At 43.9% G+C, this 24,761-nt stretch overlaps 1 protein-coding gene across 4 annotated transcripts in view; it reads left to right on the plus strand.

The window, feature by feature from the left end:
* COP1 (COP1 E3 ubiquitin ligase) overlaps positions 1-24,761 on the plus strand; it is a 128,139-nt gene that overhangs the window by 83,978 nt on the left and 19,400 nt on the right. For 2 of the 4 annotated variants that reach the window (XM_075760456.1, XM_075760457.1), the window contains exons 16-18: positions 6,463-6,580; positions 10,246-10,370; positions 11,492-11,652. In XM_075760456.1, the coding sequence (XP_075616571.1) occupies positions 6,463-6,580; positions 10,246-10,370; positions 11,492-11,652 (404 nt within the window). Of the gene's footprint in view, positions 1-6,462; positions 6,581-10,245; positions 10,371-11,491; positions 11,653-13,715; positions 13,797-22,092; positions 22,196-24,761 lie in introns of those variants that run through there. The other 2 variants (XR_012836637.1, XM_075760459.1) reach the window with 2 other exon arrangements.

Genomic DNA, 24,761 nt, shown 5'->3' on the forward strand with positions numbered 1-24,761 from the left:
TTATTCTATGACTTTCAGGGCCCTTGAGCAAAAGAGGATTTCAGACAGAAACTCCACTCTGCGTAGGATTAAGTTTCAGTTTGGGCTTCCTCATAATTAAATCCTGAGTTGTCTTTTGCCCAGCCTTTGATATCGCTGCCTTTGAGGGGAGGCTCTGTTTCCTGGTGCGGAGGTATGTAGAAGGTCCACCGGAGAGGTTCTGCTTCCTTGTTAATAGCTCTTCAGTCAGTCTCTAAGTAAGTATGCAGCTTGTTAGATGGCTGCGAGGTCAAGAGAGTGTCGAGGCACTTGTAGGTCTCTCAAATTAAAGGAAATCTATTTTAAAGCATTTTGTCTTCGAGGTTTGGGTGCTGATAGCAGCTGTTTGTGTTTTCTCAGGCTTTTGAGAAAGTACCAGCACTGTTTACCTGGCCCTTGTTCAGGTTTCTGTAAGGGCTGAGGCATCTAATGTCCCAGGTCATCTTCCATGTACTGCAATACAGTACGCTGTAGTACGGTATATGACTGATTTGAGTTTATTTTTAAATCAGGATGTTGTCCCTCTTTATCTCCTTCCTCTTTCTCCTCGCTAACAGAAGAAGAAAAAAATTTTAACAGTGAAAACTGAGGTTGCATGTGAGCCCTCCAGTTCTGTTTCCATTTTTAGCCTAGCCAAAGGCTTTACCTCTGAGGATGCAAGCTTCCTTTTTATAGCAAGAAATCACACGGAGCCTGGCTGAAAAAAGAGCCTTTTGGTTAACCCATCTTGCTGTTGAAGTTCTGTTCTTCTCCTGCTTGTTTATCGATGTTCAACAAAAAATTAAGGTGGCTTAATGGCTCTCCTTCATGGCATGCCACTTAAGGGAATGACAACATGTCTCTGGGTGAAAAGAAAGAGTACACTTGAAACACAAGCTTTGGTTTGAACCACTGGGCTCTGGACACTTGAAGGCATAAGGATATGATTATATTTTCCTGCTAAACAAGTTGCCTAGATACAATTCTAGGTAGCTTTGAGGGCTTCATTCTGGTCACTCTGTGTGCTGGGTGATCTTGTCTTATGCTTGGTATACAGAGGAGCAAAGTGAGAAAGGAAGGATCAATTTCTAGAGGTAGATGTTTAAATATAAATAACTGGATTTTAGCTAACCCCTTCCATATGTATTGAGCAATGCAGGCTTCCTTCAGGATCTCTGAAAATTTTTTTTAACTAGTGAAAGTAGAAATGGAATCCAGTTCCACAAAATCATGCCTCTCATCTTTCTTTCTGACTAAAGATATGTGGGCTTTTTTGTGCCCTTTTATTTTGTTGCTCTCTTGGTTTCTTCAGGATAACCTAATTGGAAGCGAGCAGAGGTATCTTGCACCAAATTTGCTTTGATTCAGTTTAAATCTTGTTAAACAAGTCATTTAAATACACACCTCAGACTACAAATGTCTCTTACTACCGATGCACAGAGAGCTTCACTGGTAAAAACAGGCAGCCCTGATCCAAACTTGAAGTTCATACGAAGGAAAACAAATAGGTGGAGTTGAGGGAATCAACAACTGAGGACATGAGTTACTAGATGCAACAAATGACATCATCACGGTCAAAGAAGCGTAAGAGAAATGTATTAAAGGTTACGCTCTAGCCTGTGCTTCTGTTTCAGTGAAACATCTGTAGCATGAGGCATGCAGGAGTACAGGCTGTAGCCAGAGCATTAATATAAGAAATTAATTGGACCTTTAAGTTTGGTATTGAAGATCTTTTTTTTTTTTTTTAAAAAAAGTCAGAAATGTGCTTTGATAACAGAAGACTTTTTAACAGACCACTTAATTAACATCTGGCTCCTTACCCTACAGCTTGGGTTTTGATTCCAGGCATCTTCTTGGCTGTAACATTCATCTAACATGTAGCAGCGAGCACCACTTATATTCTCAAGTCTGTAAGAACTGAAAAATCTGAGTAATGTAAATTACTTTTTTTAATGGATCAATAATCTAAATATTGAACAGTTGAGAAATATGCATTTCTAAATGATTGAAATAAGAAAAATGGTCATTGATTCTCCAGCAATGCAGTTTTCCAGAGGAGAGCCACAGAACCTTTATATGCAGCTCTTGGGGCTTTGTAGTCGTTACATCCATTGAATATAAAACTGTTGCATTGCAGGTAAATTTTTCTATTGCTGTCCTTGCCTTGATATACCTTCGAGTAAGTGGTTGGGGAAAAAAAAGCCTTTGGGGGGTCTGCAAGTTAGCTCGTGCCGTAGACTGGTTAATGTTTGTGGTGAAGGTGGATGAAGCACATGCCCTGGAATATTAATGTTGTTTGGAATTGCTGGCTACCTGGAGAGTTAAATCACTCTAGATTTTTTGGGTTGTGTGCGTTGCTACCCTGGATGTACTGATACTCAGTGAAACAAACCGCCGCTGTGCGATGCTCCTTCCTAACCCTCACCTACTCTTTCTGGGCTTGCTGCTTATCTGTACACGTTAAGAGTTTTGCAATAGGTAATAGGAACCTAAAGCCTGCTAGTAACAACTGGTTTTGAATTTTATTAACAAATGTAAGCATAAGGAAAATAATTTTTGGCAAAAACATGGACTTTGCCTTTTTTGTTTAAACAACCAAAGATCTGAGAACAATTCCATCCTTCTGAACAGCTCTGAAATTACCTAAGATGCTGCTGGTTCCATTAGCAATTCCCAGCTCTTTTTTTTTTCTTTTTTTGAACTTTTTAATCTGATTTCCTAAGTTCACGTAACAACGTCATCAGTTTGTTTGCCGCATCCCCACCCCTGCAACCAAGCTGAGTCTGAGGACAGAGATTGAGAAGGTGCTCGTCTCCTCACCTTGTACATCACAAAACCATCCTTCCCTTTCGCCCCGCTCCTGCCGGCTGGAGTCCTGTGAATTTATGAGCTGCCGAGCAGCCAGGGAGATGCCATCCTTTGCTGACGCGGGTGATATTTACTGAAGAGGTGGTGAGATCTTTCGGAAGCTTGGAAAACTCTGAATTCTTGATTAGTTGTCACTAGATGGCTCAAAGGTGAAAGCAGCGGCGTCTTAAGGAAGTAAGCAGTTCTTGAGTGTTCTGGAAAAGCACTATTTAAAAACTTGTGGTCAGAGACCTTTCAGCAGCAGTGGTGGAGCTTAGCTGCCCTTTTTGCCTTCTGAGATCACTTCAAAAAATAATATATATATATTATATATATATATTATATATATTATATATATATATATTATTATATAAATTATATATATATATATATAAAAAAATACGGCCTGCCAGCAAACATTTGAATTCGGAAGACGCAGCAGCAGAATTCTGTCATGTTCAGCTTCTGCAGTGACATTGAACTGGACGAGAATTGCTTTGGAGTGTTTAATTTGTTATGGTATATATACGTGTTCTTTCCCATTATCTCATATATATTTCAATTAAGCCTGAACGCAGAAGAAAAAGTAAAGCAGCGAGCTGTTGCTGCCCAAGGGTTAGGCATGAGGCTTTTAACTGTGGAAATGTCATTTTCAAGTTGAAATGGTTCTAAGTGAGATTTCGAGAAATTGTAGAGCAGCAAAATAATTGCCCAATGATGATTTTAATGCTCGTGTTTGAGGAGTAAAGCAAGAAGCGAATACCCCTGTGCATCGCTGGTTAGCGGTGGAGTATGCTCCGTGGTTTTCCAGGGATGCTGAGGGCAGGAGCCAGCGGTGGGATGCTGGATGAGCTTACGGGCTCTCGCAGAGTTCGCAAAGTTGTTGATTCCCCTCAGTGCCTGCTCTGTTTTCCTTACCTTCAGCTGACTCTTAGGACTAACTCATTTTCTGAGCTTTCCAGAGCACCTCGCCTTCACCACGCTGCCGTGCCCGGGATGCTGCCGATCACGGACAATTTCAGCTCATCAGACTCCACCAGGCGAGGCTGCTGCCTGCGGTACCTGGGAGTTGTATTCTTTTCATTTAGCTTCATTTGTGGGCTCTCTGCTTCCTCAGCAGATGGCATTTTTATCATGTTTTTGGAAAGTCCATATGGCCTACAAGAGAGAGTATCTCTTTAATTGTAAAACATGACCACCTGTTCTGATTTTAATGAATGCAGTGAGCATTCGTCTTCATACTTCTACTTAAAAATAGCTGCTTCAATTGAATTAAAAAAATCCCTCAACTGGGCACCAACACTTTGGCTGCTGAAATAATCAATTAATAATTAAGTGGCTAATTTTAGAACCCACTGGCCTTGCCCATTCCCTCGGACTAGTTGTGATCAGAGCAGACAGTGATTGATTGCCCTGCCGACACCGAGGGGCACACGCGGTGCTGGGGCCAGATGCTGGCAGGCTTCGAGCTGTTGATGGCGATGTTTAGAACTTTAGAATGCAGCTTCGTCTCTCTGTTCTGCAAATGAACTTGTCTTTCCTGCCCTAGCTCTTTCCTCTCCAGGAAGAGCTCCAGCTGCTCATGCGAAGCCATCCGCAGGTACCCCTTTCCCCGCCACCCTCTGAAGGATAAAATCTGGTGCTCAAAAGTTATCCTAATGATAGGCCAGCTGGAGAGGAGGTTGAAACTGTGAGCAAAAATAGGCTTGAAAGGCTTCTGCACTAACTGGCTCCTAATAGAAAGCCCTGCTAGAATCATTCTCATTAAAATAACAATTGCCAGTTAACTCTTTCGTAGCTCCGTACACCAGCCAGATGAGAAACTGTGGAATTTTTTGGCTCAAGCTTTCAGGGAGGTGGAAGGGACCAGGATGCCCAAATCTTTTTAAAGGAGTGTTAAAATTTAATTCAAAGTCCTTTTGAAAATTAAGCCCTTTATTGAATAAGCCTGTTGCAATGTCATCTTGTTATAAAGCTAATTAAAGTGCCCGAACAGTAGCAACACTCTGGGATTTTGGTCAATAGTGTCAACTGTTCGGAGGGTTAGTATTTTGGAGGTAGAAGAAAGAGGAGTATTGGAAAGAGCGCTTGGGGTTCCCAGTGTTTCAGTGCTAGCAGTAGTGCTGGGTTTCACACAACGGGATAATGTGACAGTTGGCTGTTAAGTGGTGGAGAAAACTTGGGGTGGCTGCTTGGACCATCTGCTTTTACACGGCGAGGAGGGAGAGAGCCAATAAACCGCTTACCGGAGAAGTCTCTGATCCCATCTTACGCAGAGAGCGAGATGCTGGGAGCAGGTAAAGAGGAAGGCGACCTGCCTGCTGGCCTCGATTTACCGAAGGTGTTCCTGGCACAGCCCCCCTGTCCTGCCACGGCCGCCAGTTAGCACGTTAATACGGGGGAGAAGCTGCCCTTGTCGGTCTGGGGGTGGTTGCTGTAGCCCGATGGATGTAAATCCAGTTATCTCTCAAACCACATGGGATTTTGGGACAGCTGGGTGTTGCTTGTATGACTGAGAGCCCTGCTTTGAAACGCTGTGCAAATACAAAAATAACCGTAGCTATTGGCATTTAAATTCATTTCTATGTAATCTTTGTGATAAAATTCCATTGGTGGCTTGCTATTTCAGTGGGAGGAGGGTCAGAGCGGTTTTCAGCTGACGTCTGGGTATTGCAAGCTGCTTGGTGAGAAAGGCGTCCAGCTCGGTTTCCTTGCATGTGTGTGGCCCTTCCCTCCCTGTGCTTCCAGAATAGCAGGGGATAATTTAATGAAGTTCAACATTAAAAGCTGAAAATCAGGAAGGGAGAAACTTATTAACCTTGTTGAGCTGGAAAGAGCGCTGGGGGTGTTTGGGACTTGGATCTCATGGGGCTTTCTATTCTTATTTTTTCTATTTTCTTGGGAATTGACATTTAGTTGTGCAGAAAATAAAATGTATCACTAATTCTGTTGCAATCCCTTTTGTGCGGTTGTGGCACTGCAGCACATCTGTGAATTAAATCTTAAGAAGAAATGAAATTTAGTCTGTTCTCTCATTAGCAGAAATGCTAATTCTCTTTTGGTAATAAAGTCAAAGGAGAGAAGCAAAAAGAAAAGTATGGAGGTTACCCATTTTAGACTAAGCATGAGAAATTTCATCTCTCTTTTCCACAATCCAATTTAAGTAGCAGACAGACTGAGTTTTTAGCCTCGAGTTCAACAGTTTTCCAAGAGGAACAGCCTGAGGAAGAAGAAGGGGGTGCAGGGAATTAGCAATGGCAATTGGAGTGGCGGGGCAGGGAGCCAAGAAAAGGCAGGCAGGAGAGGCTAGAGTCCTTCTAGCTGCTGGCTTGCACGGGAGCCAGGTGGGCTTTGCAGGAGGACACGTGTATGCGCACGCACATGCGGACGCACCTCTTTCCCTCGCCGGCTCTCTGAAAGACTGCTCGGACCCTTTCAGACTGAGTTTTGGGGTCGTTTTAAGAAGCCTGCTCAAATGTTCCCTTGCTATAGTGCAGACTGTTTTGCCTAGGTGAGGCTTTAAGTGAGATGTGGAAGCTGTAGGCAGGACTTTTGTTGTGAGCTGACTATGAGAGGTCCCGTGATTAAATTTTGCCCCTTTTTCTTTCTCACCTCCAGATCACTGTGTTCACTACTACGATCTTCGCAACACTAAACAGCCAATCATGGTGTTTAAAGGGCATCGCAAGGCAGTCTCCTACGCAAAATTTGTGAGCGGGGAAGAAATTGTCTCTGCGTAAGTATTGCCTTTTATGTAAGCTAAAAACTTTGTAGCCCTTGCTTTCTGGCGTTCTTCAGGGCCGTTGTGCAAGTTCACCTGCGTGGGTGGGTGCGCTTGCTAGCTGCTGTGCTTTTGGGAAGCAAATCGTTGCTTTTCCTTCCAAGACAAAAAATAGAAATTCGTTCCCAGTGCCACTTGGCTCTTCTCTGTCTCGTGGAGCTAAAATGCTTAAGAGGAATGTGAAGACAACTAGATGCAGCTCCTGACTGCAAGCCCTGACCTGGGGAAGCTGCAGGTAAACTCTCCTTGTACAAAGTGCTGTGTGTGCTGAGGATGTTCCTGACCAGAGCTCTGCTGTAGAGAAGGCTGCTGGCAGAACCGTGAGGATAGTGATCAACAGTAAGACACAGCTGATGAGCAGCAGAAGCGATCAGATGGTACTGCTATGTCTGAAGAGAAGGTTTAGCCACAGCCTGAAAGCAACTTGAGTAGGACTGAGTGATCTGTTTGCTGGTAATTTATTAATCTGCTCTGCAAAGGCCCTTTTTAGGATTATATTTGGGTTAGAAAGTAGACAAGAAGTTGTGTTTTGTGGTCCTAATGCGTGCAGCTTTTCAGCCTTAAGAGTAGGCCATAAAGTCTGCTATGGAGACACTGAAGAAAAATATTCGACAGCTGCTGTTCCGATATGCAGCCAGATGTCTCTGTCCCAAAGCCAGATGTGGCTGCCTCGGTTCTAGGTAGGTTTTCAGTTGGGTGGGAATGAGCGTGTCTATCAGATCACATAGCGAAAGGTTTGAATGGCTGGCTGGAAGCCTCTTCAATAAACCAGAGCTGAGCCCCTCTTACACAGGGGGGGAAAATGCGAGCAACCTTTGTGGGGGGCTGCAGGGGAATCTTCGATCTCAACATGCTGGTGTGTAACACCCGGGGGCAGCAGGGGTGGGTCGCAGGGGTAGATCTAGTCCCGGAAAGTACGTCTGCTGCCTTGTACCGAGCCGATGATTACCCAGCTTGGCTCTGTCCTGTGTTTGCACACAGTTTGCTCTAGAAGCCTGGAGCAAAAGCGTAGTGTTTTAAGGTGTAGTCAGGCTGCTAGTGAGTTACACTGAGCTGAGCTGTGTGATGGAAGATTCCCTGGTGGCTCCTGGTACTGTTTCTGTTTAATCAGCTCCTCTCTTCGTATTTCCATTAATGTTATAACTCTATAAGGGTGCAAGTTCGTACCTAGAACACAGATAAAATTAAATTTAATGCTTTGAACCAAATCTGGGTAAGAAGAAAGTGTTTAATAGAAGCAGAAGGAGACCGGGAATGTTTTACAGCCATGATCAAGTGGAACATCGTATATGGAATGTTTCAGGACAGAATGGACCCGTCCTGCTTGTGCTGACTGAGAAAGCTTATCCCACAGTCCTGGGGGGAATATCGATAGAGCTGTCAGACTTGGACAAGTAACAACAGGGTGAGGGGACTATCTGGAGGGTTCACCTATCTTTTTCTGCGTGAACAGAAGGAAATGTCAGAGCAGCTTATTTTTCATGTCTGTCTTTTGCAAATTGAGGAGACGAGACAGCAGTAGTGATTCCCAAAAATCAAGCACTGATTTCTTTTAAGAAAAAATTATATGTATATTCAGATTCTCCAGATTTCTAGCTGAAGCTGTTTTATAGATTGCATTGATTTACTTTGCCTTGTAGAGTTAGATTTTGACCTCAAGGGTGTTCAGAACTGCCTGGTATTTAGCACATCGCATTGATTGCAGTGCTGATTTACAGAGAGACGGATTTAACAGAGCAGTGCATCCATGATATTTTTTTGGAGAGGGTATGAAACCAGAAGAGCAGTGTAACACCAGCGGGATCAATGGCCTTTTCCTCTCCTTGCGGTCCAGTGGCGAGTAACTTTCTTCTTTTAAAGCATGCGATCCTAAGCGATGCAAACATGGCTAGAGCTCGATGGGAATCTATTAACAGTAAAAGCATTCCATTACTAATAGACTTTAAGTGTTTTTATTTTAATGAAGAGGTCTAGAATAAATGCTACTAAAATATAGAGGTTAAGTGCCTGTATGCTTGTCTTGATGGGTTAGCTAATACCAGAAGCTGTCACAAGAATGTGACAGCTTGTAGGCCAGGGATTAGTCTTTTGCTCCTTTACCCTGCCTTCAGAAAAGTTTAGTTTCCAGGCAACTCTGAAGCTTTTAAAATCAGCATTTTAAAAATACGGCTGCCATAATAGCACAAAAAAGCAGTACTGTATTACCTTCCCTTTTTGTGAGCTATGCTGCTACTGTGATGGTAAAGCCAAGGGAAGAGAGAGTGAGCAGCAGCGTAGGGCAGGGACGGACGTGGAACAAGCATCAGACAGAGAAGCTGAATACTCTGTTCTAGGGCCCCCCCCCCCAGTCAAAACCTGGGAGGAGGAATGCACTCCTGCTTAAGTCACAGTATTACAGATAAAGTTCATACCTTCGTTCTGATCTGACCTCACACTATTACTACAAATGACTAACAAATCTTGCTGCAGTTCCCTTATCGCTCCTTTGTCATTCCAGCTGTCATTGAGGACTGAGATAAGGTTTTTGCAGTATAGCACCAGGTGCATCTCTCCTCTTTTGTGCTATATTTTTAGGTAAATGTGACATTGGTGCAGGGCTGATGTCTTATGTCACTGGTAATATTTGATGGATATTGGGTGGGGGGGTTTTTTCCCCCTTCAACTCTAAATATTCAGAAAGCAGCAAGGTTGGGTGACATGACCTGCGTGAGGGGAGCGTTGCCTGCCTCCCCTCCTTCCCACCGAGGAGGCTGACAGGTTCTGCTCTGTTTCTTTCAAATTTAAGATCAGAACAGTTGAGCTCTGCCAGGCAGAGGAGACTACCTCCACCTCCTTTCTTTTGCCAAAGGGAAAGTGTTTGCTCACAGTAAATAGAAAAACATTTTGAAGGCAGGTATGTTTGCATGTGGGGGAACAATGGAAAACATCAATTTTGATTTAATCCCAACAGAGTTTGTATATTTTAATAGTAATATTTAGCTTTGCTGCCAGGGTGAAAAAAAGTGGAAGTTTTGAGATCCGTATCCATGCAGTCTCAATTACACATGAGAAAACCACATCAATTTAATGCTAATAGTAACTCTGAGCCCCCATAGGTTTTCATATGCTGCTGCCTGGTATTGGGCAGGAGGAGGAGGAGAACGTGCTTTCAGGGCAGCTGGGGAGGGAGGAGACTGCTTCCTACCTGAGTCCTGTAAAGGCATGAATGAGAGTTGCAGCCGGCACAGAGATGGGAACAGATTTTGTCTGGTGCTGTAGAGGTTTTAAAAAAAATTAAAAAAAATTAAAAGATTCAGTGTGTCCTGGATCTGGAGGAGGCAGTGATGGCCCATAAGGCTGTACAGTTCAGTGAAAGACTCTGCAATTGATAGGAGCAAGGAAGAGTAATCCTTCGGGGAAGTGTTTTATTCAAAGGTGTAATGCGTTTTAATGGGCTTTTAAAATAACATGATACCTTTCCGAGCTCAAGCTGAGCTGCATATGATTGAAAGTGAGATAGATCTCCTGGAGTGCACTAAGACTTTCTACGTTTACACTGCAAGTAGGGTGTTAAGGAGCAGAGTTGCAAGGGAGGAGTACCAGCCATATGGCAGCGGGGTAACTTTAGGTATTGTTTTCAGGTCAACAGACAGTCAGCTGAAGCTGTGGAACGTAGGGAAGCCTCACTGCTTGCGCTCCTTCAAGGGTCACATCAACGAGAAGAATTTCGTAGGGCTTGCGTCCAACGGAGACTACATCGCCTGTGGTGAGTAGAGCAGCCGTCCTGACAAATGCTGATGGGACTCCTCAGAGCTGGTGCCTCTCCAGTGGCAAAGCACACAGCAGTTGTGCTACGTAGCTGCCTGGGCGCTTTAATAGAGGATTATTCTGAACTTCTACCCTCCTTCCCTTCCCAGGGAATGGCGAAGGAGCCCTGGCCTAAGGGGGTCTGTACTTGGTTTTCTCCCATTTCAGATGAGTTCTCTGTATATGACAATTCTGTCACCAATTCTGACAATTGCTGTCACCAAAAATCAACTGCTAACGTAGCCACTGTTGATATCGCTTATCTCTTTCAAGTTTATCAGCTGACACATCTCACGCATCCTTTGAAGGAAGGGCAGTAGCCTGGACCACACGAGTGGTCCTGTGCTTGTCACTGGTATGGCGTTCTGAATGGCGAAGCACTAATGCTCTCATCGTGGGCAGCTCCCTAGAAGACTAAATCATCCTGAAACAGTTACCCCTTTGACAGTTTCTGTCTTTTCACCGCTTAAGTTGGACCGTTGAACCCCTGTAAACCCACAGGTCTTGGTGGGAAAGCAGTGACAGGCTGATTGCTGTGGGATGAGCAGGACAGCTGTGCCAGCACTGAAGGGAGGACCTGAGCCTGTGCACACTCTGATCTCTGTACAGCTTGCAAGGCAGAAATTGGGATGGATTTCTAAACAAAGCCTGCACGCTGTCTAGTCTCTCTTCCTTAAACCTCCACAGACCAAACTGTCATACTTGATTACAGCAAGCAAAGCTGTGACAGTGCTACCTGCCTCAGAGCTGTAACACCGAGCAGGCTGGGCGTAGCGGTGTTTCATGTGGTAGTGTAAATGCTCTGCTCTGCCCTAAGGAAGTTATGGGGGATGGTTGGGATCCTGTATGTTTTGCAAACGTGCTGCATGCTGCAGTTGTCTTGTAATAAAACCTGGTGCTGTTATTAAGCATCATGAAAGTTTGCTGTGGAGTATTCCCAGTTGCCAAGGCACCACGAGCGTGATAACTACAAGGAGGAAATGTCTGGTCTCGTCTTAAACAATGAAAAAGCTAAGAAGACTTATTTCTGTGTCTGCTACCCGAACCTGATCTTGTATATTTATTTTTTTTTATTTCTAGGAAGTGAAAATAATTCCCTTTACCTATACTATAAGGGCCTCTCAAAGACACTGCTGACATTCAAGTTTGATACAGTCAAAAGTGTCCTGGACAAGGACCGGAAAGAAGATGACACAAATGAGTTTGTGAGTGCTGTGTGCTGGAGGGCACTACCAGATGGGGTAAGCTTTCTGTTCAGACACCCAGGCGGGGGGCAGAAGGAATGCCTCCTGCTTTCTCACGAAATAGCAGCGCTGAGGGTTTGACTGTGCTTTGTATTTTCCCGTTTATGGGTATTGCAGGTTGGCGTGAGAACGTGAAGATCTGCGGGGTAACAGAAATGCTGGGGGATGTGGGGGAGAAGGGAGGGCTGTGCTTCTAACTCTTCCACCTGGGTGTTTGAATTTCTCTTCTTGGCATCTGAAATCCCAAAAGCAGCATTATATTTCTGGCACTTAATGTTTTTTGTGGGTGCAGTAGCGGGTTTTTTTGTTGCTTTAATGAAGGCACCTGCAGATACTCGCTGTGGAGCCTTATCTCGATGTTACTGTGTCTATGTGGGCTTGCTCATTGAAATAGAGCCCCCGTGTTTAGATGAGTAGATATGTAAAGGAGGCGAGCCCAGGCTGCAGTCACCTCAATGACTGTTCCACTGACACTTAATTCATATACGTAGCGTGCGTGCTAATGCTGCAGGCAGACCTGACGCAGCTTTTGTGAGTGGCCTTTTGGCACAAGGCTGCTCTGGAGAACAAAATGCTGCTTTTAAATTCAGAGTGCTCTTGAAAACCTTGCATAAAAAAAACCAAAAAACCTTGAGCCAAGTAACTCTCTTGTACGTACAAGGGTTTGCAGATCAGATACCTAATGGGCTTATTGGGAGGAGGAGAGGAGTTCATCCTAAATACAGTCTTCCAAGTAGCTAAAAACGGAACATTGCCTAATTGATGTCCTGAGATGTTGCGTTCATAAAGATAGCGTTTTGGAAGGGTAACAACTACCAATCTGTTTCCCTATGAAGAAACTGCCCCCACAACCATGATTCAGTTGTCACTGGCATAAACTCACTTCAGATAGACACTTCTGAATCAAAACCAAAATAAACCCGAGTGTCTGAAATGGCACTCTGGATTTCAAAGTAAAAAGTGGGCTGTTGTGGTTTGAACGGTGGGCATCGCTTGGTAAGGTAGGGTCACCATCTTTCTGGCTGGGGATTTAGGAGGATTTGGTATACACAGATGTGTCTCCGATGAAGAGCGGCTGTTGGAAGTTGTGTAATTCTTCTTTCTGCCGGATAAAAAACGTGCTGTGGGAACCTGTGTGTCCAGAAACCCTCTTCCCTGAACTGTCTTCACTGCAGTGTTCCTGCGTTGGGTTGTCCTGCCCACCGACCTCCTGGGCAACTTTTCTACAAACAGCAGGGATGTCTCACCTCTGGTGGTGTTTCTGTTGTGGTCCGCTCCCTATCAGTCTTTTCTCCGATTAATGTACTTGAATAGACCTTCTGCTTAAGTGACTGAGAAACTTTTGAGCAGTCACCAAGGGTGTCGAGCAATTCTTCATAACCGGTATGAAAATTTTGTGCAAAAATGTAATGGTTCAGTCAGGCCCATCAAGATTGCGCCAAATAACGTTCAGGCTTCACTCCATCAAGCAGCATTCAGAATCCATCGCTGTTCTGATCATTTTCTTTTCCATCACTCCTCTGCTTTTCCCTGGGCTTCTAAATTAGCCTGTTCCTCGCGTGGCAGCCGCAGTACCTGGCTGTCTTTTGTAAAAAAAGCAGCAAAAAACTGCCTTTGATCTGAGAGCCACTGGCTGAGTGTTTTGCTTCTGTGTTTCACCTCTGCCTGTGGTGCATGCCATCCTGCTTTACATACCGAGCAAGCAGCCTCCCTTGCTTTTGCCAAGAGGCCTTAATGCTTCCTTGCACCGTATCTTTAGCCCCCTCGAGACGAGAAGTACTCTTCACCGATGCGGCCGCGCATTTCTCTTCCCTCTTGTACTGGCGCAGCAGTCCTCTCTGACCTAATTGAAACTTTCCTCATGTACTTAGGAAATTAAATTACTGCACAGCCAAAGGTCGGTTATGTCCACAAAGTCTTACTCGAACGATGAAGCTCTTTTATTCTCCGTTTTGAGAACATTTCTTAAATTTGACATTAAGATTTTTTTCAAATGAGCTTCATATATACGGGCTTCCCTAAAAGCTGGTGTGTCTTTTAATGATGCTCGGGTGAACTAGAGAAGGCCTTTGCCTCCCAGCACTGTCAGCTGGAATCGGGGAACCCACAGCCTATTTCTGGCGTAATTGCAGGCTTTGATCCTGGGTGAGTCACTCTGCCTTAGTTTCCTAATTATAAGAGTTACCGCACCTACCTTTCACCGCTGGCAGTGATCGTGCCTGCTCTGCCGAAGGGTGCGAACATCGAAGCAGCTCCAGCCTAGCAGCAACGGTGCGGGCTGGGAAACCTGCCCCAGAGCCGCAGGGAGCACAGCCAGTCAACTTTATATTACTCTCCGTGCCCTGCTGGGCTGGCGCAAAGCTGTCTCGCTTCTCTCTGGGCCATGGGTACTGGGCAGTAGCTTCGGTTTGCTACCCGGAGCGTTTCCGAGGCGGAGGAGATGCGGGCAGTGTGTGCCAGCCTTTCCCCAGGGCTCCCCGGCGGAGCAGCCCTACGGTGTTGCTTTCAAAAGATTGTTCTTTAATTAACCTTTCGAGATGAGATGAGTAAGTTTCAGATCTGTCAGTTATCTTGTGAAGCACGAGTACATGTACTCCTTCACTTCATGCACTTAAGTGCAAAATCTCAGATCCTAATTAAAACTTAACTAAAACTTTCAGATGAAATGTCATTGATTCTTTCTTAAATCTATTTTTGTGTAATTCAAGCTTTTACTTCCTCCTGAGCCAAAGTCAAGCTGTGCCAGCAGCCCTTGCCAGAACCCTTTTTTTTTTTTTTTTTTTTTCCCTCCCTCTGCGTGGTTTTTCTGCACTTACAAAGATGCAGGGACCTTTTGCTAGAGCTGTCACCTTTCCAACCGCAGAGGTCCAGCCGGTGCCTTTTTTCCACCTGTGACAAAGCCATAAGGAGAGAGCGCAATTGTTCTCCATAAGTGCTTATTAGCATTTTGCATCAGGCTTACTCACTTTTCAACTCTTAAGCAATGTTTAGAAATAAGCACTAGCTTGTAGGCTAATAGTTTTGTTAGACTGGAAAAAAAAAAAAAAACCAAAAAAAACCCCAAGCAAACAAAAAACCTCTCGGCAGGTACATCAGGAAGCAAACCTTTGTTCTGCTTCTTTTGGTGCTGTTTTGGACACAGGTAAATAGGCGGTTTAGTGTTTTTTAAATAGCACTTATTTATAGTTTGTGGGGAAAACCATTTCTCACTTCTCATTTTCCTCTAAAAATTGATCAATATTTAAAAGTACAGAAAGCTTCAGGATACTTTGGGCCTAAGTGACCTGATAAACATGAGTTAGACAGAGGTGTATTTCAGAGTCTTCCCTGAGGCAAATCCAAAGTCAAGGATTTTATAACATACCTGCGCCATCCTTTGTTTCTGGCACCTCAGCAGGATTTAGCCAGCTTGATTTCAAACGTGAATCTGGTCTTGAGATTGGAAAATACATTGTTCTATTTCATTGCCGTGTAAGCAGGGGCTGCTCTTGCCTATGGGGCTGCTCTTGCCTATGGGGCTGCTCTTGCCTATGGGGCTGCTCTTGCCTATGGGGCTGCTCTTGCCTATGGGGCTGCTCTTGCCTATGGGGCTGCTCTTGCCTCTGGGGCTGCTCTTGCCTATGGGGCTGCTCTTGCCTATGGGGCTGCTCTTGCCTATGGGGCTGCTCTTGCCTATGGGGCTGCTCTTGCCTATGGGGCTGCTCTTGCCTATGGGGCTGCTCTTGCCTATGGGGCTGCTCTTGCCTATGGGGCTGCTCTTGCCTGGGAAAAAGGCAATTATAGTAGTGATCATAGCTCACTGCAGCTAGGTGGGTAGAGATGTTCTGTCTGTCTCGGGAGGGTCACTCCAGTTTTGTCTAGGTACATGGATAGTAGCTGGAAGAGATTGGTTTGTACTTTGTTTTCCCTTATGCATCCTATGTGATGTTTTCCCGTTCCCTAAAGGGGGCACCTTTTGTTCAGACCTACTTTGCCATATTGCAGAGTTTGAGATGTGCCTCATACAGCTGTATTAAATAATTGCATCTCAAGTAGCCCCTTTCCCAGTCATGGTTAGTCTTTCTCAGAAACAAGCTGTCAAAAGAGAAACCAAGGCTGAACCTGCTCCCAGGACAGCAAAAAGGTATTACTGCTGAACACAGAAGCAATTTGATTATGTAGATTAAGCATGGCTCAATCTATCATAATCACTGAAAAGAAGCCATTTAATTTTGTACCTGTTTGCATGAGTATTCATTACTGCTGATAAGCAGGTTAGCCGGGGAAAGATTTCTCAACCAGAAATGTCAAGGCTTTGATACCAGTAAGGAGATGCAGATAAGAGCAGGAGAATGCCATGCAAATTAGCTTAGGTAAAGCTTTATGGACGTGTATTTTTTTTCTTTTAAGAGGGCTAAAGAAGGGAAATCCATTGAGGACAGCGCTGCGGACTTGAACCAAGTCACCTCGCCGCAGTGAGTGGGTGGTTGGTGGTACGTGCTGGATGGATGCAGAGGTCTCCTAGCACTTGGGAGGAAGGCTCTCAGAAGGCAGTGCTATGAAAGCATTTCCTCTGCCTGACAGGGAAAAGCAGAAACCCCTGTATGTGTTTTCTCACCTCGTCGTCACTCTTCAAAAGTCATTTTAATTTAGGGGAGACTCGAAATGATCATCTAGCTGTGAGTGAGAGAAGCAGGCTCTGGGACTCCAGGCTTCAGGTTGCCTTTAGTCACTGTCATATGATGGAAGTTCCTTCATAATTAGTCTTGCATGTCTGAACTTCTCTTTGTTAGTCTAAGAGGATGGAAATATTCCCTTCAAATAGGTTTTTGGTGCATCTCTTCAGAAAATAAGCTTTTCTTCCATTTTATTTTTCCTTTCCTCTGAACATCCAGCTTTGTTTCTTAATGATGTCTGGCTTGAATTCTTTAAATAGAAACCTATAATTGTACCGCAATAAGCTGGTCACTTAATAGGGCTGTAATCTTGTTCACTGATGAAAAGTAGCCATCCTTTGTTTCCCAGTAGCCTAATAAATGGCACACAACATACACAAGAGCTAGTCAGGGACTCTGATAATTTACAATCAGCAAATTGGCTCTCTTCACTGGAATTAATTTAGCCAATACAAATTATTTTGGGAAGTGATTCATTGCCATTTTAAAGCACTAATTAATTTGGATGACTTATGAACATTAAAAATGAAACCTCCTTTGTCATTCCCAAATAACCAAATGCTTATTCAGTGTCATTCTTAAATAACTTGTATCAACTGTAACTACATCTCTTATACCTTGAAATATGAATTCCAATGGGATTTTGGGGGGAAAAAGGTGTAATTGTGATTTTTTTTTTTGTGTGTGTGTGTGCTGCTTTGCTGTTGAAATTTCAAAGGCTCAAAATTGGTGAGAATTTTTGATTTCCAGCTTCAACTCAGTGTTGTTTTATTTTTGCAGCATCCTCAACTAGTTGTTCAGATGTCGGTCAAGATATACCTAGGTAGTAATCTAAAGCTTACGAGATAAATGCCTGCTTGGAGCGATCAGACCCGAGCTGTCCCTTGCCTGCCTCTGATACCAGCCGCTGGCACAGGTAGCAGCGAGAGCAGCTCCAACCGTGGTATTTTCAGGGAGGGTGCCTGCTGTTTTCTGACTCATCCTTTCTTTCCTAGACCAGGGCTGACCCGTAGCATTCGTGTGCAGCATCCCCCAAAGCAGCATTCCTGCAGGTTATTCTGCAGTGCTGTACCACACTACTGCTTCATCCTGGAAATGCGGTCTGCGGTGGTCTTCGTCTTTTCTCTTGTGATTGAAATGCACGGCAGTTTACGGAAGGCTGAGAACGATCAGCTTTTAAGAAAAGCAAGGATAAGTGACTTTGATCGGGTTTATTATACAGGGTTCCCCCCCTGCCTCCTGAAAATCTTCAAAGGTTTTCATCCCTCCTGTGGAAGCTGTCTAAGGCCCATAGCATGCGTGCTGTGGAGCTCGCAGCTGTCTGTGTGATGGCTTCCCACTCTTCTTGACATGCCCTCTGCTCTCTGGTCATTGGCAATGCTTTAAACAAGAAGTTTTCTTTGACTTTTATTACTTTGCTGCTCTGCACTTTCCTCAGGTAGTAAATATATTTTTATTTCTCTTCCATCCTACCTTTTTCGTGTCTGTTCCTCCCTTACTCATTTAGGAATCTCAAATCTTCATTAAAAACAAGTGAAACCCAGAATATCAAAAGATACATCATACATGGTTGACTTTTTCCCCTTTATATTTATGTATACCAACACACACTGCCTGTATTGTTTTATATGCTGCTTGAAGACTATTTTCATATGCAGAACAATATCTACCTTGCAGTTAAAAGGTGTCACAAGTTCAGCGTGTTTGCTTCTTTGTGCTGAACATGCTCATATACTTTCATACCCATACGTTTTCAAATGGTCTTTTTGGTCTCTGTTTTTTTTCTGTGGCTAAGGAGAATTAATTAAAAAATACTCAGGTGACTAGCAATATTTTATTTCTCATCACAACCCTTGGAGTCCAACTGCAGAGAACTTTGCGGGGGGTGGAATCATAGTCTATTATTAACAGTTCATGGGTTATATTGAAATCTCAGTGTGTTGACACTTTGGTCCATGTGAAAGACCATCTTGATAATGTGATTATGCAAATGACAGGCTTTAGGAGAAAGTGTTTAATTTTCAGTCTCCTGGAGAAGAAGAAGAATGTCGGTAAATGTTCTTTCAGTATGGCTTCTCCCCGGTTGCTGGACGCCCTCTGAGCTTCCTCGTGGTGAGGGGTGAAGGGACTCAGACGCTTCCCTGATAACCCCAACCTCTGTCTGCTCTACTCTTCCCATCTAATGTGTTTGGGGGGGGGAGAAGTGGATTGCACCATTTATTATGCTGTTTCAGAGCTCAAGGTGGGATGCCAGCGGGTAGCTGGTACATCAGCGCCTCTGTTAACTCTTCCTTTCCTAGAGGCGGAGCAGCTGGTCCTGCCGCCGCTGCGAGCAGAGGGGAAGAGTCTGTCGCTTTTGTTCAGCTCGGGAAGTTCAGGTCCCCTGTGGTACTGCAGCACTCTGATATCATTCTAGCTTCTATTTTAAGCATAGCTTCTCCAAGAAATGTAGGTGGCTCAGGTTTTTCTTTGTTGGTTTTAAGTTTACATTTTCAAACTCAATTTCTCTTTCCTTCTGCAAGCTGAGGCTTTCTTTTTTTTCCCCCTGCGTAATCGCAGAAAATTGCCAAGGGGTTGATGTTTTTTTGAAGTGAAGGCAGATCAAAGTCACACATGTTTCGTGAATGAAGGCAGCATTTACTCTTTCAGGCTTTTACAGCTGATATTTGCTTACCAATGTGTCTCTTCTAATGCCAAGAGAAGTAGACAGCGTGTTGTAGATAGGACTGAGGTCCTCCTTTATTAGTCATCTCTTTCCTAGAGCAAGTGAATGACATAGTGGTCGACATAACTCTGAGTATTGTTGACATTACGGTTCCAGTAGCTGATCCCGGCGGTCCAGCTGTACAGATAATGGATTGCAGTTCATTGCCAGTGCAAGCAGAGGTCCGAGCAGGCTCTCGTTGTTTCCTAGGCTTTAAAAAATAAGAGCATCCCAATGCAATCACAAATTGTATTGCTATGGTACACGCTATGAACTGGGAACACAACGAAGTCTCTGTGCAGCTGTCACTAAGCTTGTAAGTGGATGTTTCTCTCCTGTTGGGACTCTGCTGCTTTAGTAACCATCAATTCTTTATTCAAGTGCGAGGCTTTTTTTTAACAGATGAACCCAAGTCAGGAATTCACCTGGAACCTGGGCTTTGTTCCTGACTCCATCCCCAGTTCCCTTGCCGAGCCGTAATGTTACAAGGTACGAGCTGAAGTGCAGCAGTATGTATGGCGTGGCCCTTCACATAACCTGTTTTCCAAACAGCACAACTTAATAGAAGCTTACTTGTATTAGGGTGATACTCAGGGTCACCCTTCCGTTATATATTGGGGTGGAGAGAGAAAAAAAGAGCAGATTTGTATTCAGAGACATTTGCTTTTAGAATTAAGTAATTGAAAACCACAGTTGTACTTTCCTTTTCCCACCCAACCTCTGCAGTGCTGCTCTTGAGCCCCTTGGTCTGAACTGATACGTATCCTGCTGGATTCTAGAGACGCTGATTAAATAATTGATTAGGCTGTTGTACGGTTTGGGGTGGGGTTTTTTTTCTCAGATGATGCCTGGAAACCTACTTATCGTGAGTTGTAAGCTCCTCTTTTCCCATACTTGTTCTTAGTGATGTGCCTTTGTCCCGTGGGCATTTCACCCTCTATTGCCCTAAGGATTAGAGGTGGCAGGCGTGCACTCTGTTCCCCCACAGCTCTTAGCCTTTGGGTAGGAAGGCTCATCCCTAGTATATGTATGATATACATTTTATGATGTGTATTATGTATAGTGTCCCCTGAAAGCAGTAAGTCATTCTAGGAGCCAGGCAAGTTTTGCGGGTACTGAGCCAGCATCTATTGCCTGATCTCAAGCTCCAGCCAAAGCTGGTCTCCTCTGACTCAGAGCATCTCCTATGTGAGCAGCCTTTGCTTTACTTTCCTCTGCTAGGTTCATGCTGGGTTTTTGGTTTTTTTTTTTTTGAAGTGCCATCTATCTGCTGAAGTCTCTGGTTGGCACGAAGTGCCAGCGAGATGAGGTCTGAACGCTCGGAGCTAATCTCTGTGAATGCGGCGGTATCCAGTGTTTTATGAAGCAGATGAAGGGGGTCATTTAGGATGGGAGCTGCAGGGGTGAAGCTGGATTTCTCGATACTTAGTGCTAAAGGGGGACTCTGGTTTCAGACCAGCAAGAGCAAAGCGAGAGAGAGCGAAGTAGGTTTTGAAAAGCCATTGGCATTGGGCTAACCACCGCCTTTGAAGTCGGCTTCAATGCAGCAGCAGAATTCCCCCACAGAGGGTGTCTGAAACCCTCGCTGCTGGTGGTCTGCTGTCACTGCTGTTTGAAGGTGGGTTTATAACCTCATTCCCTCTAACAAGTGGCACTGCTTCAATTACAGTCAAAGTTAGCTCACAATATTGTCTTTTTCGTTTTCTTTTTTCCGCCATTCTTCAGTGCATCTACCGATGGCAAGTCCTGCCAGGCCACCACCATTCAGTAGTCGCAGCTCATGAGCTGCATCAACCTTTCACTCTAGCGCTCCTAATTAAGCAATTTTAATGGCAGGATTTAATGTTTTACTGAGTCTAAATGAAGTGGAAAAAATATGAACTGATTTTTTTTTTCTTTCCAGCAGAAGATTTTGATCAGATAATTTAACCTCTGGGTGAAATGGAAGCAGCAGCATTTATGCACAGGTGGTTTTCTCTGCAAAAGCTTTACTTTATGTAGGTCTCTGCATCAATATAGTTACTGCTTGGCTTTGGGCAACTGTTCTGAAGGTTTTCGTACGCCTTCTGCCCTTTTGTTACCAGTAACAAAACCCCAAAGCATTTGGAAACCCAGTAACTTGTGACCAGCTTAATGCCAATTGCATTGCAATGTTAGTAAAGCTGGAATTGAGGCTTTTAGAGACTCCTTGTAAAAACAACTGCTCAGACCGGTTTTCCAACAGCAAGGTGGATTTGTGTCCTTTTAACCTATTTAAATAAGACTTTTGGTAATGTTCTGATCTAATTCCAGCTAATGCTAGATGAGGTAGGTATGTGCGTGGAGTGAAAACAGTCGCACCTTAGAAAGCAATCTTGTGTCAGAATTGAAACTACCTGGATATGTAATTAGGATATGTAATTACTTTATATAGGATACACACAGAGTTATAATAATCAGTCCTTTCTAAGGAAGAGAAAACTAGTGTGGCAGGAAAGTTATGTTTCGTAATTTAATGAGTACCTTTTAGACAGAAACGATACCGGTAAATTTGGGGTTGTGCAGCTGAACGGAGTTGCCTTCACCCTTGCACGAGGTGTTTTGAATTCTGTGAAGGAAGCGTTGCTTCAGACAATTCTCTTATATGTTATTGTATATTATAATCGCTTCCGAAACTCTTATCTGGTTGCTAAAGCCGGAGAGCAGGGAGCTGTTTGGTGCAGTACTGGATTTTCTGGTTTTACTTTAGTATGTCTGAAGTGAATATTAAGTTAAACAGAGAGGTATAGCCGGGGCAGCCTGGGGAGCTGGCAGATGAGACGGTGCATTGTTTCCCATTTACTTATAATAATGAGAGATACTGGAGGGAAGATAAGCAATATTACATATACTGGAAAGAAAGATTAGTTCAGATCCATTAAATAATAATAAAAAAAGTTCCTTTTACCTGTAATCTGCAGACAGCACATAAATTAACTGCAGCAGGAGGAGGAGAAGCTGCATTCCTCCTCACTACCTGCGCTGGCAGAGGCTCAGCATCGCTAGCCAAGTCTCCGAGTGTAAATCAGGCATACGTGATTTTTTTTTTTTCTTTCCTAGTTTCTAGGTTGATCAGTTGAGACCTCGTTGCCTTTTTCTTCCAAGACAGACGTTCTCCAAAGCAGACTGCTCTAGCCAAGTCTCTTCTGACCACCAAATAACGGCAAGCTTGTCTAGTCTGGGGAGTATGTGCTTGGGGGGGGAAGACTTGACTCGTTTAGAGTGAAATATCCTTGATTAAAATAGGAGGTTGATAGTGCTTCTGTGTGTGTCTTGCTTCACAAATTGCGTGTTAGCGCCAGCATTTGAAAAGATAAATTTGGGCCAACAGGAGTATTAAGAAAAGGAGAGAATATGAGCTGGAAGTAAAATACAAATGTCCTTATTTAGTACAGAAGGATTCATCTCACTGTCAGCTTTCTGTTTTCGGTAGGTTCACGCTTGGCTTAACAATGCAAAAGAAGACATTTAAATTGGGAAATGCATGAAAATCTGAAGTAAAACAGGAGTTAGCAGCTTGTGAAACTCTTCTTCTGGTCTTACAGCATGCAGCAGCCTGTGTTGGGAACTTGTGACTTTTCTTTGTTTCAAAACTTAAGAATATATATATTTACCTTGCCAAAAGTAAGCAAAGATCCACACTGTGAAAAATCACTCTGCTGATGCTCAGGTGTTTATATAAGAAAAATACCGCTTTAGAGATTTCTTTTAGATAAATGTTTGGCTAGATGTATGGTTACAGGGTGAAGGGACGCAGTTTTGCCGCTGTTTTCCCAGCGTATCCTTGGACGTGAGCTCAGGCTCGCTCTGACTCTTGGCCATCCTCTGCAGCCCTCCCTCTCCTTCCTGTCGTAAGGCTCCTTGGTTTTCCCCCGAGAGCAGAGCTGTCTGAACGCACGAGTGTGGACAAGGACGGTCTCCTCCTCCTAAGCCCACCACAATCACTGAATCTTTGGCTTTTGCTATTTATTGTGAACCTGGGAATTACCCATTCTGCAATGGGGTGGGGAGCTGTGAAAACTCATTTTTGTACAGATATGTGAAGTTTCCATTGTTTTCCTTTATGAGCAGGCTTGAGGTGGGTTTATGATGCGGACAAGTGTATTCTTGACCGGGCTGGGGCTTTGGTATTAATTTTGGGTAACATATGAATGTGGAATTTGAACCCAGCTCACTACAAATCGAAGTTAATGAAGTAATGAATGTGGTGCATGCCAAGCCCCGTTGTCTCTGTCTCTCCTTATCCAGACACACACATACTGTGTATGTGCCACGTGGTTTGGGGTTTAGAGGCAATTTCTTATAATATCATTTATTTCTTCCTCGGAAGCTATAGCCAGGGCAGTAGACGATCATGAGCTCTTCACAAGAGCTTTTCTGCTGATGATTGTAGCAGTACCCATGAGTTTGCTGTGACAAGAAATAAGTCATGTGTAGTCCTCACAGAGGACAGTTGTTTTTATTTTCTTATATCCACTGTGTTTTGTCCTATATTTCTCACCATCTCTGCTCCAAAACGTTTGAGGCATCGTCAGGCTGAGAAAAGCAGAGGGTACCTGCTGCATGCCCTGGCTTCGGCTCTGGGGTGTCTGTTGAGGAGGAGCGAGTCAACAGCAGCATCTCTTCAGGAAGAATATCCAAAATCAAGGGAGGGTGAAACAGATGAGCTAAAAAAAAAAAAAAATCAAATGCTGGGAGTATTTGTTTGTCTTCCCTCACCCTTTGTCAGCAGAGCTCGGGTTTGTATTCTAATATTTATGTAGCTGAAGGATATTATAAAATCAGAGGTACTGTGTCGCAACACAAGGGGTTTTGTTCACTCCTATAATCCCAGTAGGAAAATGACATGATTTTTTTTTCTTTATATACTTGAGTCTTTTTAAACTTCCTTTTTGCTATTAGTGTCGTTGGTAGCTTAATGGATTTCTTGATTGTTGAGCTTCTCTTTTTGATACAGTATTGTTAGTCTTTGCATGCATTCAAAATGACAGGGAGCATTAAAAACAGTCGTTTCAATTTGAGAGATCTAGAGATAATTTTTTTATACCCACTGTGTGAAAATAACTTGAACAGTAGCAGAATTATCCACTGTAAGAGAGGTGATTTTACTTGTGAATTGAGTTTAAAGATAAAATCTTTCCTACTTCCTGGGATGTGGATTTCCTATTCATTGCTCTGTTAAGATTAATCGGAGCAAGACTTTTAATCCAGAACAAATTGTCCTTAAACAGCGATGTAGAACATTACCCAGATCTCACTTTATTGAAAGCCTTTGTTGGTTTTGCAATGCTGAGAAACCACGAGCGTGAGAGCTGCTTGTGACTACATCATATGAAGAAGGATGCTTTTTCCTCATTTGGCTCATTAGAAAGTAAAATGGTTTCTAGTTTTTTAGGAATACAGTTGTTAGATGTTGTATGGAATAGGTAAATCTGTAGTGTATTAGCTAGAAATTATTTTGGCATGGCCTCACTCCACCTGCAAAAGCCTCTGATGGCTTAAAGGTCTGCCATTAACTGAGCCGCTGCTGGGTTTGTGGAGTGGCCAGGACAGAAAATTAAGTACCTTACTGCAGCTTTGTTTCCTCTTTGGGAACCCAGAGAAGGACAAGCTCAGGCTCCAGCTACCCGAGCCCTTCGGGCAGCGTGTCCGGCAGAGCCACAGCGTGATCGGCCGCTCCGTTTGCTGCCACTAACCCTGCCTGCGTGCTGCTGGTGCAGTGATGCTAA

Source organism: Balearica regulorum, chromosome 8, assembly GCF_011004875.1.
Source record: "Balearica regulorum gibbericeps isolate bBalReg1 chromosome 8, bBalReg1.pri, whole genome shotgun sequence".
NCBI classification, from domain to species: Eukaryota; Metazoa; Chordata; class Aves; order Gruiformes; family Gruidae; genus Balearica; species Balearica regulorum.